At 42.9% G+C, this 13,806-nt stretch overlaps 1 protein-coding gene across 3 annotated transcripts in view; it reads right to left on the reverse strand.

Annotated features, from left to right (window-relative positions):
* Nucleotides 1-13,806, reverse strand: part of avl9 (AVL9 homolog (S. cerevisiase)) — a 274,023-nt gene that overhangs the window by 51,281 nt on the left and 208,936 nt on the right. For all 3 annotated transcript variants that reach the window (XM_059985379.1, XM_059985385.1, XM_059985374.1), the window contains one exon: nt 1,395-1,512. In XM_059985379.1, the coding sequence (XP_059841362.1) occupies nt 1,395-1,512 (118 nt within the window). The remainder of the gene's footprint in view (nt 1-1,394; nt 1,513-13,806) is intronic.

A 13,806-nucleotide genomic window follows, 5' to 3' on the forward strand; every position in this document is an offset into this window, starting at 1 on the left:
AGAACTGTACACAATACTCCAAATTCAGCCTTACCAATGCCTTGTACAATTTTAACATTACATCCCAACTCCTATACTCAACGGCAACACAACTGAATCTGCAGATGCTGGAAATAAAAATAAAAATAAAAAACACAAAATGCTGGCAGAACTCAGCAGGCCAGACAGCAGCTATGGGAGGAGGTGGTGACAACATTTCAGGCCGAAACCCTTCATCAGGAGTGAAATAACATGGGATGGTCCTATACTCAATGTTCTGATTTATAAAGGCCAACATACCAAAAGCTTTCTCCACCACCCTATCCACATGAGATTCCACCTTCAGGGAACTATGCACCATTACTCCTAGATCACTCTGTTCTACTGCATTCTTCAATGCCCTACCATTTGACATGTACGTCCTATTTGGATTATTCCTACCAAAATGTAGCACCTCACACTTAACACCTTTGAACTCCATCTGCCATCGTTCAGCCCACTCTTCTAACTGGCCTAAATCTCTCTGCAAACTTTGAAAACCTACTTCATTATCCACAATGCCACCTACCTTAGTATCATCTGCATACTTACTAATCCAATTTACCACCCCATCATCCAGATCATTAATGTATATGACAAACAACATTGGACCCAGTACTAATCCCTGAGGCACAACACTAGTCACTGGCCTACAACCTGACAAACAGTTATCCACCACTACTCTCTGGTATCTCCCATCCAGCCACTGTTGAATCCATTTTACTACTTCAATATTAATACCTAACGATTGAACCTTCCTAACTAACCTTCCGTACGGAACCTTGTCAAAGGCCTTGCTGAAGTCCATATAGACAACATCCACTGCTTTACCCTCGTCAACTGTCCTCACAACCTCTTCAAAAAATTCAATCGTGATCATTTTCCGGAACAGAAACAAGGCTGGCAGCAGGTCCCGAGCTCCGCTGGGTCCTAAAGTCCAACGTACTGAGACAGGTTAAATAAGGTCCGGAGCTCCACCGGCTCCTAAAGTTCACCAACTTGAGCATCCATGTTTTTTGGTATCCACGAGGTGTCCCGGAACTAATTCCCCCCGGATAAGGAGGGCCGACTGTACTTTATTCATTCTGCATAATCCTCAACAGGAACTGAATAGTGAAAGACACACAAATAGCTCTAAGAACTGAGCATCTAAGAGGGGAATAAACAGTCGATGTTTTGGGCCAAGACCCTTCATCAGGACTGTCCTCATCAGTATCTCAACCTGAAACACCGGCAGATTATGTCCCTCCTTCGATGCTGCCTGACCTGCTGAGCTCCTCCAACATTTTGTGTGTGTTTATCTGTATTTCCAGCAACTACAGTATTACTTGCGTTTCTGAACGGAGAAAGATTTGAAATAAGTAAGATGAGTTTACCCAGGATGAACTTGAGTTATAGTAGGGTATTTGTTGCTGTACCACACTCTGAAGTTGTGTGTATTCCTCCAGGCAGTGACGAACGGGAGGCCATAGTCTGCCAACATTCTTTCATTATCTACAGAGCAAGAAGAGATATTTAGATATATTGCTTTATCCCAACTGTAAATAACATTCAGCCAGCAATCCAGTCAGACCTATGATAAACAGTTGAATATTAATGCAATGCCACAATTCATAGTTTACAGAAGGCAACAGCAGTGAAAAGGTCAAAAATACCTTCCCATCAGCCCTGCTCACAAGTTGGCTTTCCCACACCACTAAAATTTATTTCCTTTAAGTTAGGTTTCCTTTTTGTAAGCCACAAGTAAATCTAGCCATTCTTACAGTCAGACCACACAGTCCAAATGTTAAGCATACTACACAAACAACATAATTTCTCCGATGGTCTTTGGCTCCTTTCCTAAACAACTTAAACCTGAGTCCAAATGAGGAAAGGACAAAAAAAATGTAAAATAATCACAGAGATTTCATGGCACTATTATCATTTCAAGGTCACTACATCTCTCTTCAACTAGTTCTGTGACCTTCTGATAAATGGACTAAAATCAGAAAGGGTAGTGAGCAACATCTTAACAATGATTACCCACAGCACTGGTCCTCACAAGGCTGTGTCTTCATCCTTTATTCCCCTGTGTGAACAGGTTTTGCTCTAACTTTATCTATTAGTTTACAGATGACACCAGTGTAATGGACTGGATCCCAGAGTACAGGAAGGAGATGTAAGGCCTGGTGGCACGATGTCAGAGAGAAGTACAGAAAAGAAACAGGCCCTTTGGCTCACCTAGTCCATGCAGGGCCATTTAAACTGCCTACTCCCATCAATGTACACTGGAACTATAGCCCTCCATACCTCTACTATCCACGTATTTATCTAAACCTCTCTTAAACATTGAAATCGAGTTCACATTCACCTCTAGTGCTGGCACCTCATCCACACACTCAGGACCCTCTGAGGAAAGAATCTTCCCCTCGTATTCCCCTTAAATTTTTCACCTTTCACCCTTAACCCATTACATCTAACCAGACTGGAAAAAGCCTGCCTGCATTAATCTTATCTATACCCCTTGTAATTTTGTATACCTCGATCAAGTCTCCTCTCAATATCTCCTTTACAATAGCATTGGAGAGAGATAGGAACAGACGAGTTAGAAAAGTGTTTAATTGGAGTAAGTGGAATTATGAGGCTATCAGGCAGAAAATCGGAAGCTTAAATTAGAAACAAATGTTCTCAGGGAAAAGTACGGAAGAAATGTGGGAAATGATCAGGAGATATTTGTGTGGAGTTCTGCACAGGTACATTCCAGTGAGACAGGGAAGTTATGGTAAGGTACAGGAACCGTGGTGTACAAAGGCCATAATAAATCTAGTCAAGAAAAAGAAAAGCTTACAAAAGGTTCAGAGAGCTAGGTAATGTTAGAGATCTAGAAGATTATAAGGCTAACAGGAAGGAGCTTAAGAAGGAAATTAGGAGAGCCAGATGGGGCCATGAGAAGGTCTTGGTGGGCAGGATTAAGGAAAACCTCAAGGCATTCTACAAGTATGTACAAGAGCAAGAGGATAAGATGTGAAAAAATAGGACCTATCCAGTGTGACAATGGGAAAGTGTGTATGGAACCGTTGGAAATAACAGAGGTACTTAATGAATACTTTAATTCAGTATTCACTATGGAAAAGAATCTTGGTGATTGTAGTGATAATTTGCAGCAGACTGAAAAGCTTGAGCATGTAGATATTAAGAAAGAGGATGTGCTGGAGCTTTTGGAAAGCATCAAGTTGGATAGGTCGCCGGGACCAGATGAGATGTATCCCAGGCTACTGTGGGAGGCGAGAGAGGAGATTGCAGAGCCTCTGGCGATGATCTGTGCATCATCAATGGGGACAGGAGAGGTTCCAGGGGATTGTAGGGTTGCAGATGTTGTTCCTTTATTCAAGAAAGGGAGTAGAGATAACCCAAGAAATTATAGATCAGTGAGTCTTACCATAAATCTTGATGGAGATTGATCTTGATCATCAAGTCTTATCTTATAACCATATAACCATACAACAATCACAGCACAGAAAGAGGCCATCTCGGCCCTCCTAGTCCGTGCCGAACTCTTAATCTCACCTAGTCCCACCTACCCGCACTCAGCCCATAACCCTCCACTCCTTTCCTGTCCATATACCTATCCAATTTTACCTTAAATGACACAACTGAACTGGCCTCTACTACTTCTACAGGAAGCTCATTCCACACTTAATGGAGAAGATCCTGAGAGGCAGGATTTATGAACATTTGGAGAAGTGTAATATGATTAGGAATAGTCATCATGGCTTTGTCAAGGGCAGGACGATCCTTACAAGCCTGACTGAATTTTTTGAGGATGTGACCAAACATATTGATGAAAGAAGAGCAGTAGATGTAGTGTATATGGATTTCAGCAAGGCATTTGATAAGGTACCCCATGCAAGGCTTATTGAGAAAGTAAGGACGCATGGGATCCAAGGGGACGTTGCTTTGTGGATCCAGAACTGGCTTGCCCACAGAAGGCAAAGAGTGGTTGTAGATGGGTCATATTCTGTATGGACGTCGGTCACCAGTGGAGTGCCTCAGAGATTTGTCCTGGGACCCTTACTCTTCGTGATTTTTATAAATGACATGGATGAGGAAGTGGAGGGATGGGTTAGTAACTTGCTGGTGACACAAAGGTTGGAGGTGGTATGGATAGTGTGGAGGGCTGTCAGAGGTTACAGTGGGACATTAATAGGATGCAAAACTGGCCTGAGAAGTGGCAGATGGGAGTTCAACCCAGATAAGTGTGAAGTGACAAACACAAAATGCTGGTGAAACACAGCAGGCCAGGCAGCATCTATAGGAAGAAGTACAGTCGATGTTTTAGGCTGAGACCCTTCGTCAGGACAAACTAAAAGAAGAGATACGAAGAGATTTGAAAATGGGAGGAGGTGGGGGGAGATCCGAAATGATAGGAGAAGACAGGAGGGGGACGGATGAAGCTAAGAGCTGGAAAGTTGATTGGCAAAAGGGATACACAGCTGGAGAAAGGAAAGGATCATGGGACGGAATGCGCAGGGGGAAAGAAAGGGGGAGCACCAGAAGGAGATGGAAAGCAGGCAAGGAGTAATTGTGAGAGAGACAGAGAGAGAAAAAAAAGGAAGAGAAAAGAAGAGAAAAAAGCAACATAGATAGATAAATAAATGAGGGATGGGGTAAGAAGGGGAGGGGGGCATTAACGGAAGTTAGAGAAATCCATGTTCATGCCATCAGGTTGGAAGCTGCCCAGACAGAATATAAGGTGTTTTTCCTCCAACCTGAGTGTGGCTCCATGGTCTGATATGTCAGAATGGGAATGTGAAGTGGTTCATTTTAGTAGGTCAAATATGATGGCAGAATATATATGATGGCAAATATGATGGCAGTTGATACTAAGGTAGGAGGTGTTGTGGATAATGAGGTGGGTTTTCAAAGCTTCCAGGGAGATTTATACCAGCTAGAAGAATGGGCTGAACGTTGGCAGATGGAGTTTAATACTGAGAAGTGTGAGAATCTACATTTTGGCAGGAATAATCCAAATAGAACATACAGAGTAAATGGTAGGGCATTGAGGAATGCAGAAGAACAGAGAGATCTAGGAATAACAGTGCATAGTTCCCTGAAGGTGGAGTCTCATGTAGATAGGGTGGTGAAGAAGGCTTTTGGAACGCTGGCCTTTATAAATCAAAGCATTGAGTACAGAAGTTGGGATGTAATGTTAAAATTGTACAAGGCATTGGTAAGGCCAAATTTGGAATATTGTGTACAGTTCTGGTCACCAAATTATAGGAAAGATATCAATAAATTAGAGAGAGTGCAGAGACGATTTACTAGGATGTTACCTGGGTTTCAGCACTTAAGTTACAGAGAAAGATTGAACAAGTTAGGTCTCTATTCATTGGAGCATAGAAGGTTGAGGGGGGGATTTGATCGAGGTATTTAAAATTTTGAGAGGGATAGATAGAGTTGATGTGAATAGGCTGTTTCCATTGAGAGTAGGGGAGATTCAAACGAGAGGACATGATTTGAGAGTTAGGGGATAGCTGTGTGGAATGAGCTTCCTGTAGAAGTAGTAGAGGCCAGTTCAGTTGTGTCATTTAAGGTAAAATTGGATAGGTATATGGATAGGAAAGGAGTGGAGGGTTATGGGCTGAGTGCGGGTAGGTGGGACTAGGTGAGATTAAGAGTTCGGCACGGACTAGGAGGGCCGAGATGGCCTCTTTCCGTGCTGTGATTGTTATATGGTTATATGGTTAATATAGTATTAATGGTAAGACTCTTGGCAGTGTGGAGGATCAGAGGAATCTTGGTGTCTGAGTCCATTGGATGCTCAAAGCAGCTGCGCAGGTTGACTCTGTGGTTAAGAAGGCGGACCGTGTATTGGTCTTCATCAACCGTGGAACTGAATTTAAGAGCCGAGAGGTAATGTTGCAGCTATATAGGACCCTGGTCAGACTCCACTTGGAGTACTGTGCTCAGTTCTGGTCGCCTCACTACAGGAAGGATGTGGACGCCATAGAAAGGGTGCAGAGGATATTTACAAGGATCTAGCCTGGATTGGGGAGCATGCCTTATGACAATAGGTTGAGTGAACTCAGCCTTTTCTCCTTGGAGAGACGGAGGATGAGAGGTGACCTGATAGAGTAGTATAAGATGATGAGAGGCATTGATTGTGTGGATAGTCAGAGGTTTTTTCCCAGGGCTGAAATGGTTGCCACAAGAGGACACAGGTTTAAGCTGCTGAGGAGAAGGTACAGAGGAGATGTCGGGGGTAAGTTTTTTACTCAGAGAGTGATGAGTGCATGGAAACGGATACGACAGGGTCTTTTAAGAGGCTTTTGGATAGATACATGGAGCTTAGAAAAATAGAGGGCTATAATTAAGCCTAGCAATTTCTAAGGTAGGGACATGTTCAGCACAACTTTGTGGGCCGAAGGGCCTGTATTGTGCTGTTGGTTTTCAATGTTTCTACGTTTCAATCTTCTATGTTCTGAGAAATATAGTCCTAACCTACTCTTTCCCTATAACTAAAATCCTCCAGACCCAAAATATTCTTGTAAATTTCCCTTTATCCTTCAACCTTGATTCACACCTCTCTTATAGGTAGGCGACCAAAATAAAATCACACAGTACTCCAAATTAGGTTTTACCAATGTCTTAATCAACTTCCACATAATGTCTCATCTCCTGTACTCAATACATTGATTTATGAAGGCCAAAATGCCAGAAGTTTTCTTTACGCCCCTATCTACATGTGAAGCCACTTTCAACAAATTTGGACACTGATTCCCAGATTCCTTTGTTCTACCACACTACCCTATCATTCACTGTGTAAGAGCTACACTGGATGGAACCTGCCCAAAACATCGGATGAAATTTCATCTGCTATCTCTCAGCCCATTTTTCAAGCTGATGCAGAACCCTTTGCAAGCCATGATAGCCTTTTTCTCTGTCCACTGCACTACCAATTTTGGTATCATCTGCAAATTTACTGATCCATTTGACCACATTATCATCCAGATTGCTGATATAGATGATAAACAGCAAACAACCCAGCACAGATCCCCGTGGCACACCAACAGTCACAGGCCTCAAGTCATACAGGAAAAGCTCTGCTATAATTCTCTGTCTTCTCCCACAAAGCCAATGTCCAATCTAGTTTACTACCTCGACTTGAATGCCAAGCAACTGAACTTTTCTGACCAACCTCCCACGCAGAACCTTGTCAAAGGCCTTGTTGAAGTCCATGTAGACAACAGCCACTGCCTTGCCTTCATCTACTTTCCTGGTAACTTCCTCGAAAAAGATTGGTTAGACATGATCTACAATGCATGAAGCCCTGCTGAATAACCTTAATCAGCCATGTCTATCCAAATAATTACATATCTTGTCTCTCAGAATACCTCCCAATAACACAAAAATACAATTGCAGATGCTGTGGATCAAAGAATACGCACACAATGCTGGAAGAACTCAGCAGGTCAGGCAGCATCCGTGAGAAAAGAGTAGCCAATGTTTCAGGCCGAGACCCTTCATCAGGAATGGGGAGGAAGAGAGGGCAGAAGCCCAGTAATAGAGATAGGGGAGGGGATAGGACCTAGAAGCGCCAGGTGGAAAACCAATCAGAGGAAGGATAAAGGGGGGAAGGGGAGGGGATCAGCATGAAAGAACTGTAGAGATAAAGTTGAAAGGGGAGAAAGGCAAAGAGGGACCTGGGATAAGGGAAGGGGGAGGGGTAGGGAATTACCGGAAATTGGAGAATTCAATGTTCATACCACCAGGCTGGAGGCTACCCAGATGGTAGATGAGGTGTTGCTCCTCCAACCTGAGTTTGGCCTCATCATAGCAGTAGAGGAGGCCATGTGTGGACATATCTAGATGGGAATGAGAGGCAGAGTTGAAGTGGGTGGCAACCGGGAGGTCCTGTCTATTGTGATGGACGGAGCATAGGTGCTCGACGAAGCGGTCCCCCAATCTGCGTCAGGTCTCGCCGATGTAGAGGAGGACGCACCAGGAGCACTGGATCAACGAAGTGGTCCCCCAATCTGCATAGGGTCTCGCCGATGTAGAGGAGGCCGCACCTTCCAATAACATTCCCACAACTGATGTCAGACTTACTGGCCTTTAATTTCCTGGTTTATGTTTAGACACTTTTTTAAACAGCAGAATATTTTCTATCTTTCAGTTCTCTGGTTCCTCTCAGAAGAACATAAGAAATAAGAGCAGGAGTAGGCCACAGAACCATAGAACACTACGGCACAGTACAGGCCCTTCAGCCCTCCATGTTGTGCTGACCCATATAATCATTAAAAAAAAGTACTAAACCCACACTACCCCATAACCCTCCATTTTTCTTTCATCCATGTGCCTGTCCAAGAGGCTCTTAAATACCCCAAATATTTTAGCCTCTACCACCATTCCTGGTAAGTAATTCCAGGCACTCACAACCCTCTGTGTAAAAAACTTACCCCTGATGTCTCCCCTAAACTTCCCTCCCTTCCCTCTGGTGTTTGCTATTGGTGCCCTGGGAAACAGGTACTGACTATCTACCCTATCTATGCCTCTCATAATCTTGTAGATCTCTATCAAGTCCCTTCTCATTCTCTATGCTCCAAAGAGAAAAGTCCCAGCTCTGCTAACCTTGCTTCATATGACTTTGTTCTCCAAACCAGGCAACATCCTGGTAAATCCCCTCTGCACCCTCTCCATAGCTTCCACATCCTTCCTATAATGAGGTGACCAGAATTGAACTCAATACTTTAAGTGCGGACTCACCAAAGCCATCTGACCCTTTGAATCTGTTCCACCATTCAATAAGATCATGACTGACCTGGCCATGACTCATTTCTACTTACCTGCCTTTTCCCCATTATCCTCAAGTCCCCTACTCTGCAAAAATCTATCCAACCTGGTCTTAAATACATTTACTAGTGTGTGAGGGAGGATAGGCAGGTGATAGAGAAGGGGAGCACTCAGACTGAAGATGTAGGGGAGAAGGAAGAAAAAGAAGATAGTAAAGTTGTTTGCACCGTTAGGGATCAACAGACAGTAAGAGGTGGAGAATTTCTTAAATGCATTTATTTTAATGCTAGGAGCATTGTAAGAAAGTTGGACGAGCTTAGAGCATGGATTGATACCTGGAAATATGAAGTTGTAGATATTAGAGAAACATGGTTGCAGGAGGGGTGTGATTGACAACTAAATATTCCTGGATTTTGTTGCTTCAGGTGTGATAGAATCGGAGAGGCAAGAGGGGGAGGTGTTGCATTGCTTGTCAGAGAAAATATTACAGTGGTGCTTTGGCAGGATAGATTAGAAGGCTCGTCTAGGGAGGCTATTTGGGTGGATTTGAGGAATGGGAAAGATATAGCAACACTTATGGGATGTATTATAGACCACCTAATGGGGAGCGAGAATTGGAGGAGCAAATTTGTAAAGAGATAGCAGATATTTGTAGTAAGCACAAGGTCGTGATTGTGGGAGATTTTAATTTTCCACACATAGACTGGGAAGCCCATACTGTAAAAGGGATGGATGGTTTGGAGTTTGTACAATGTGTGCAGGGTAGTTTTTTGGAGTAATACGTAGAGGTACCAACTAGAGAAGGGGCAGTGTTGGATTGCCTGTTAGGAAATGAGATAGATCAGGTGACAGAGGTATGCGTTGGGGAGCACTTCTGGTCCAGTGATCACAATGTCATTAGGTTCAATATAATTATGGAGATGCATAGGTCTGGACCCAGGGTTGAGATTTTTGATTGGAGAAAGGCTAACATTGAGGAGAAGTGAAAGGATTTAGAAGGAGTGGATTGGACAATTTGTTCTATGGGAAGGATGTAATAGAGAAATGGAGGTCATGTAAAGGTGAAATTTTGAGGGTACAGAATCTTTATGTTCGTGTTAGGTTGAAAGGAAAGGTTAAAAGTTTGAGAGAGCCATGGTTTTCAAGGGATATTGGAAACTTGGTTCGGAAAAAGAGGGAGATCTACAATAAATATAGGCAGCATGGAGTAAATGAGGTGCTCAAGGAATATAAAGAATGTAAAAAGAATCTTAAGAAAGAAATTAGAAAAGCTAAAAGAAGATATGAGGTTGCTTTGGCAAGTAAGATGAAAATAAATCCAAAATGTTTCTACAGTTATATTAATAGCAAGAGGATAGTGAGGGATAAAATTGGTCCCTGAGAGAATCACAGCTATGTGTGGAGCCAAAAGAGATGGGAAGAATTTTGAACAATTTCTTTTCTTCGGTATTCACTAAGGAAAAGGATATTCAATTGTGTATGGTAAGGGAAACAAGTAGGGTAGTTATGGAAACTATGATGATTAAAGAGGAAGTACTGGCACTTTTAAAGTGTGGAAGGTCGTATTTGACAACTTTTATTGAATTTTTTGAATAGGTTACTAGGAAAGTTGATGAGGGTAAAGCAGTGGATGTTGTCTATATGGACTTCAGAAAGGCCTTTGACAAGGTTCCACATGGAAGGTTAGTTAGGAAGGTTCAATCGTTAGGTATTAATATTGAAGTAGTAAGATGGATTTAACAGTGGCTAGATGGGAGATACCAGAGAGTAGTGGTGGATAACTGTTTGTCAGGTTGGAGGCCGGTGAATAGTGGTGTGCCTCAGGGATCTGTACTGGGTCCAATGTTGTTTGTCATATACATTAATGATCTGGATGATGGGGTGGTAAATTAGATTAGTAAGTATGCAGATGATACTAAGATAGGTGGCATTGTGGATAATGAAGTAGGTTTTCAAAGCTTGCAGAGAGATTTAGGCCATTTAGAAGAGTGGGCCGAAAGAGGTGCTACATTTTAGTAGGGATAATCCAAATAGGACATACATGGCAAATGGTAGAGTACTGAGGAATGCAGTAAAACAGAGCGATCTAGGAATAACGGTGCATATTTCCCTGAAGGTGGAATCTCATGTGGATAGGTTGGTGAAGAAAGCTTTTGCTATGCTGGCCTTTATAAATCAGAGCATTAAGTATAGGAGTTGGGATGTAATATTAAAATTGCATTGGTGAGGCCAAAGTTGGAGTATTGTGTACAGTTCTGGTCAACGAATTATAGGAAGGATGTCAACAAAATAGAGAGAGTACAGAGGAGATTTACTAGAATGTTACCTGGGTTTCAGCACCTAAGTTACAGAGAAACGGTGAACAAGTTAGGCCTTCATTCTTTGGAGTGTAGAAGGTTGAGGGGGGACTTGATAAAGGTATTTAAAATTATGAGGGGGATAGGTAGAATTGTTGTGGATAGGCTTTTTCCATTGAGAGTAGGGGAGATTCAAACAAGAGGACATGAGTTGAGAGTTAAGGGGCAAAAGTTTAGGGGTAACACGAGGGGGAACTTCTTTACTCAGAGAGTGGTAGCTGTGTGGAACGACTTTCCTGTAGAAGTGGTAGAGGCAGGTTCGATATTGTCACTTAAAAAAAATTGGTAAGGTATATGGACAGGAAAGGAATGGAAGGTTATGGGCTGAGTGCAGGTCAGTGGGACGAGGTGAGAGTAAGCGTTCGACACGGAATAGAAGGACCGAGATGGCCTGTTTCCATGCTGTAATTGTTATATATGTTATGTTATAAATCAGAAGAATGGGAAAAAAGTGGCAAATACACTGTTGGGAAATTTTTAGCCAGAGGGTCATGGATTTATGGAATTCGTTGCCACATACAGCTGTAGAGGCCCAATCATTGAGGGGTTTTAAGGAGGAGATTGACAGGTATCTAATTAGTCAGGGTATCAAGGGATATGGGAAAAAAGCCAGAAATTGGAACTAGACGAGAGAATAATTTAGCTCATGGTGGAGTGGCAGAGCAGACTCGATGGGCCAAATGGTCTACTTCTGCTCCTTCGTCTTGTGATCTTTGTCTTTTATGATAACGCATTTTGGTAAATGGGAAGAAGGTTCAAAGAGATAAGGTAAGGGCACTTATTTCAAAAGGAATTGAAAATAAAACCAAGGAGATAATGCTGAGCCTTTGTAAGACACCAGTCAGGCCACACTTGGGAGTATTTTCTACAGTTTTTGGTTCCTTATCTCAGAAAGGATGTCCTGTTATTGGAGAGAGCCCAGTGGAGGTTCAGGAGGATGATTCCAAGAATGAAGGGATGAACATATGAGGAGAGTTTGGCAGCTTTGGGCATGTACTCACTGGAATTTAGAAGAATGTGGGGTGATCTCATTGAAACCGACGGAATGTTGAAAGCACTAGATAGGGTGGATGTGGAGAGGCTGTTTCCTCTGGTGGAGAATCCTGAACTAGAGGGCACAGCCTCAAAATTGAGGGGGCGACCCTTTAGAAGAGAGATAAGGAGGAATTTCTTTAGCCAGTGAGTAGTTGGCATGTGGCCAAGTGGTTAAGGCATTCGTCTACTGATCTGAAGGTCGCTAGTTCAAGCCTTGGCTGAGGCTACGTGTGTGTCCTTGAGCAAGGCACTTAACCACACATTGCTCTGCGACGAAACCGGTGCCAAGCTGTATGAGTCCTAATGCCCTTCCCTTAGACAACATCAGTGGCGTGGAGAGGGGAGACTTGCAGCATGAGCAACTGCTGGTCTTCCATACAACCTTGCCCAGGCTTGCGTCCTGGAAATTTACCAAGGCACAAATCCATGGCCTCACGAGACTAACGGAGGCCTACACAGTAAATCTGTATAATGCTCTGCCACAGACTGCCAAGAGTGTGGGTATACTTAAGGCAGAAGTTGATCGTTTCCTGATCAGTCAGGGCAGGAACAGGCGAAGCAGACTCGATGAGCTAAATTAATTAATTCTGCTCCTATATGTAGTGAGAGTCCTAGCAAGGAGAGGCTGATGATAGGCAAAATTGCAGTCAATAGGGTGAATTGCAATGTAAAAGGTGGACAAAACCAAAAAGGTGAATACAGGATGCATAATAAGGTAGATGTTGTAGGCACCACTGAACCATGGCTGAAAGAAGATTATAGCTGAGTGCTTAATGTTCAAGGATACACATTGTATCAAAAGGATAGGCAAGGAGGCAGAGGGGCTGGTGTTGTTCTGTTGGTAAAAAATGAAATCAAATCATTAGAAAGAACTGAAATATGGCCAGAAGGTGTTGAATCATTGTGGATAGAGCAAGGGAACTGCAAGGGTAAAAAGCCACTTATGGGGGTTGTATACAGACTCTAAAACAGTAGCAAGGATGTGGTCTACAAATTACAATGGGAGGTGGAAAATGCTTGCCAAAAGGGCAACGTTACAATAGTCAGGGGGATTTCCGTATGCAGGTAGATTTAGAAATCAGGTTGGCGTAGGATCCAAGAGGAAGAATTTCTAGAATGCGCAATGAGATGGCTTTTTAGAGCAGCTTGTGGTTGATCAGTTATTCTGTATCAGGAGCTGTGCAAAGAACCAGAATTGATTAGAGAGCTGAAGGTAAAAGATCCTAAACAAGAGAGTGATCATTATTGAAGTTCACCCTTAATTTTGAACAGGAGAAGCTAAAGTCAGATGCATCAGTATTATGTGGAGTAAAGGGAATTACAGAGGTGAGGCATTGGAGAAGAGTTGGCCAGAACTGATTGAATAACACAACAGGACAACAGCAGAGTGGCAGTGGCAGGAATTTCCGGAAGCAGTTCAGAAGGCACAGGATATGCGTCTTCCTAAAAAGGAAGACGTATTCCAAGACAAATGGACACAAATGTGGCTAACAAGAGAAGTCAAAGCCAACATAAAAGCAAAGAGACCAAAAAATATAGGAGCAGAATTAGGCCATTTGGCTCATCGAGTCTGCTCTGTCACTTCATCGTGGCTGATTCATTTTTTCTTTCAGCCACCTCCTAC

This window comes from Hypanus sabinus, chromosome 1, assembly GCF_030144855.1.
Source record: "Hypanus sabinus isolate sHypSab1 chromosome 1, sHypSab1.hap1, whole genome shotgun sequence".
In the NCBI taxonomy this organism is placed as follows: Eukaryota; Metazoa; Chordata; class Chondrichthyes; order Myliobatiformes; family Dasyatidae; genus Hypanus; species Hypanus sabinus.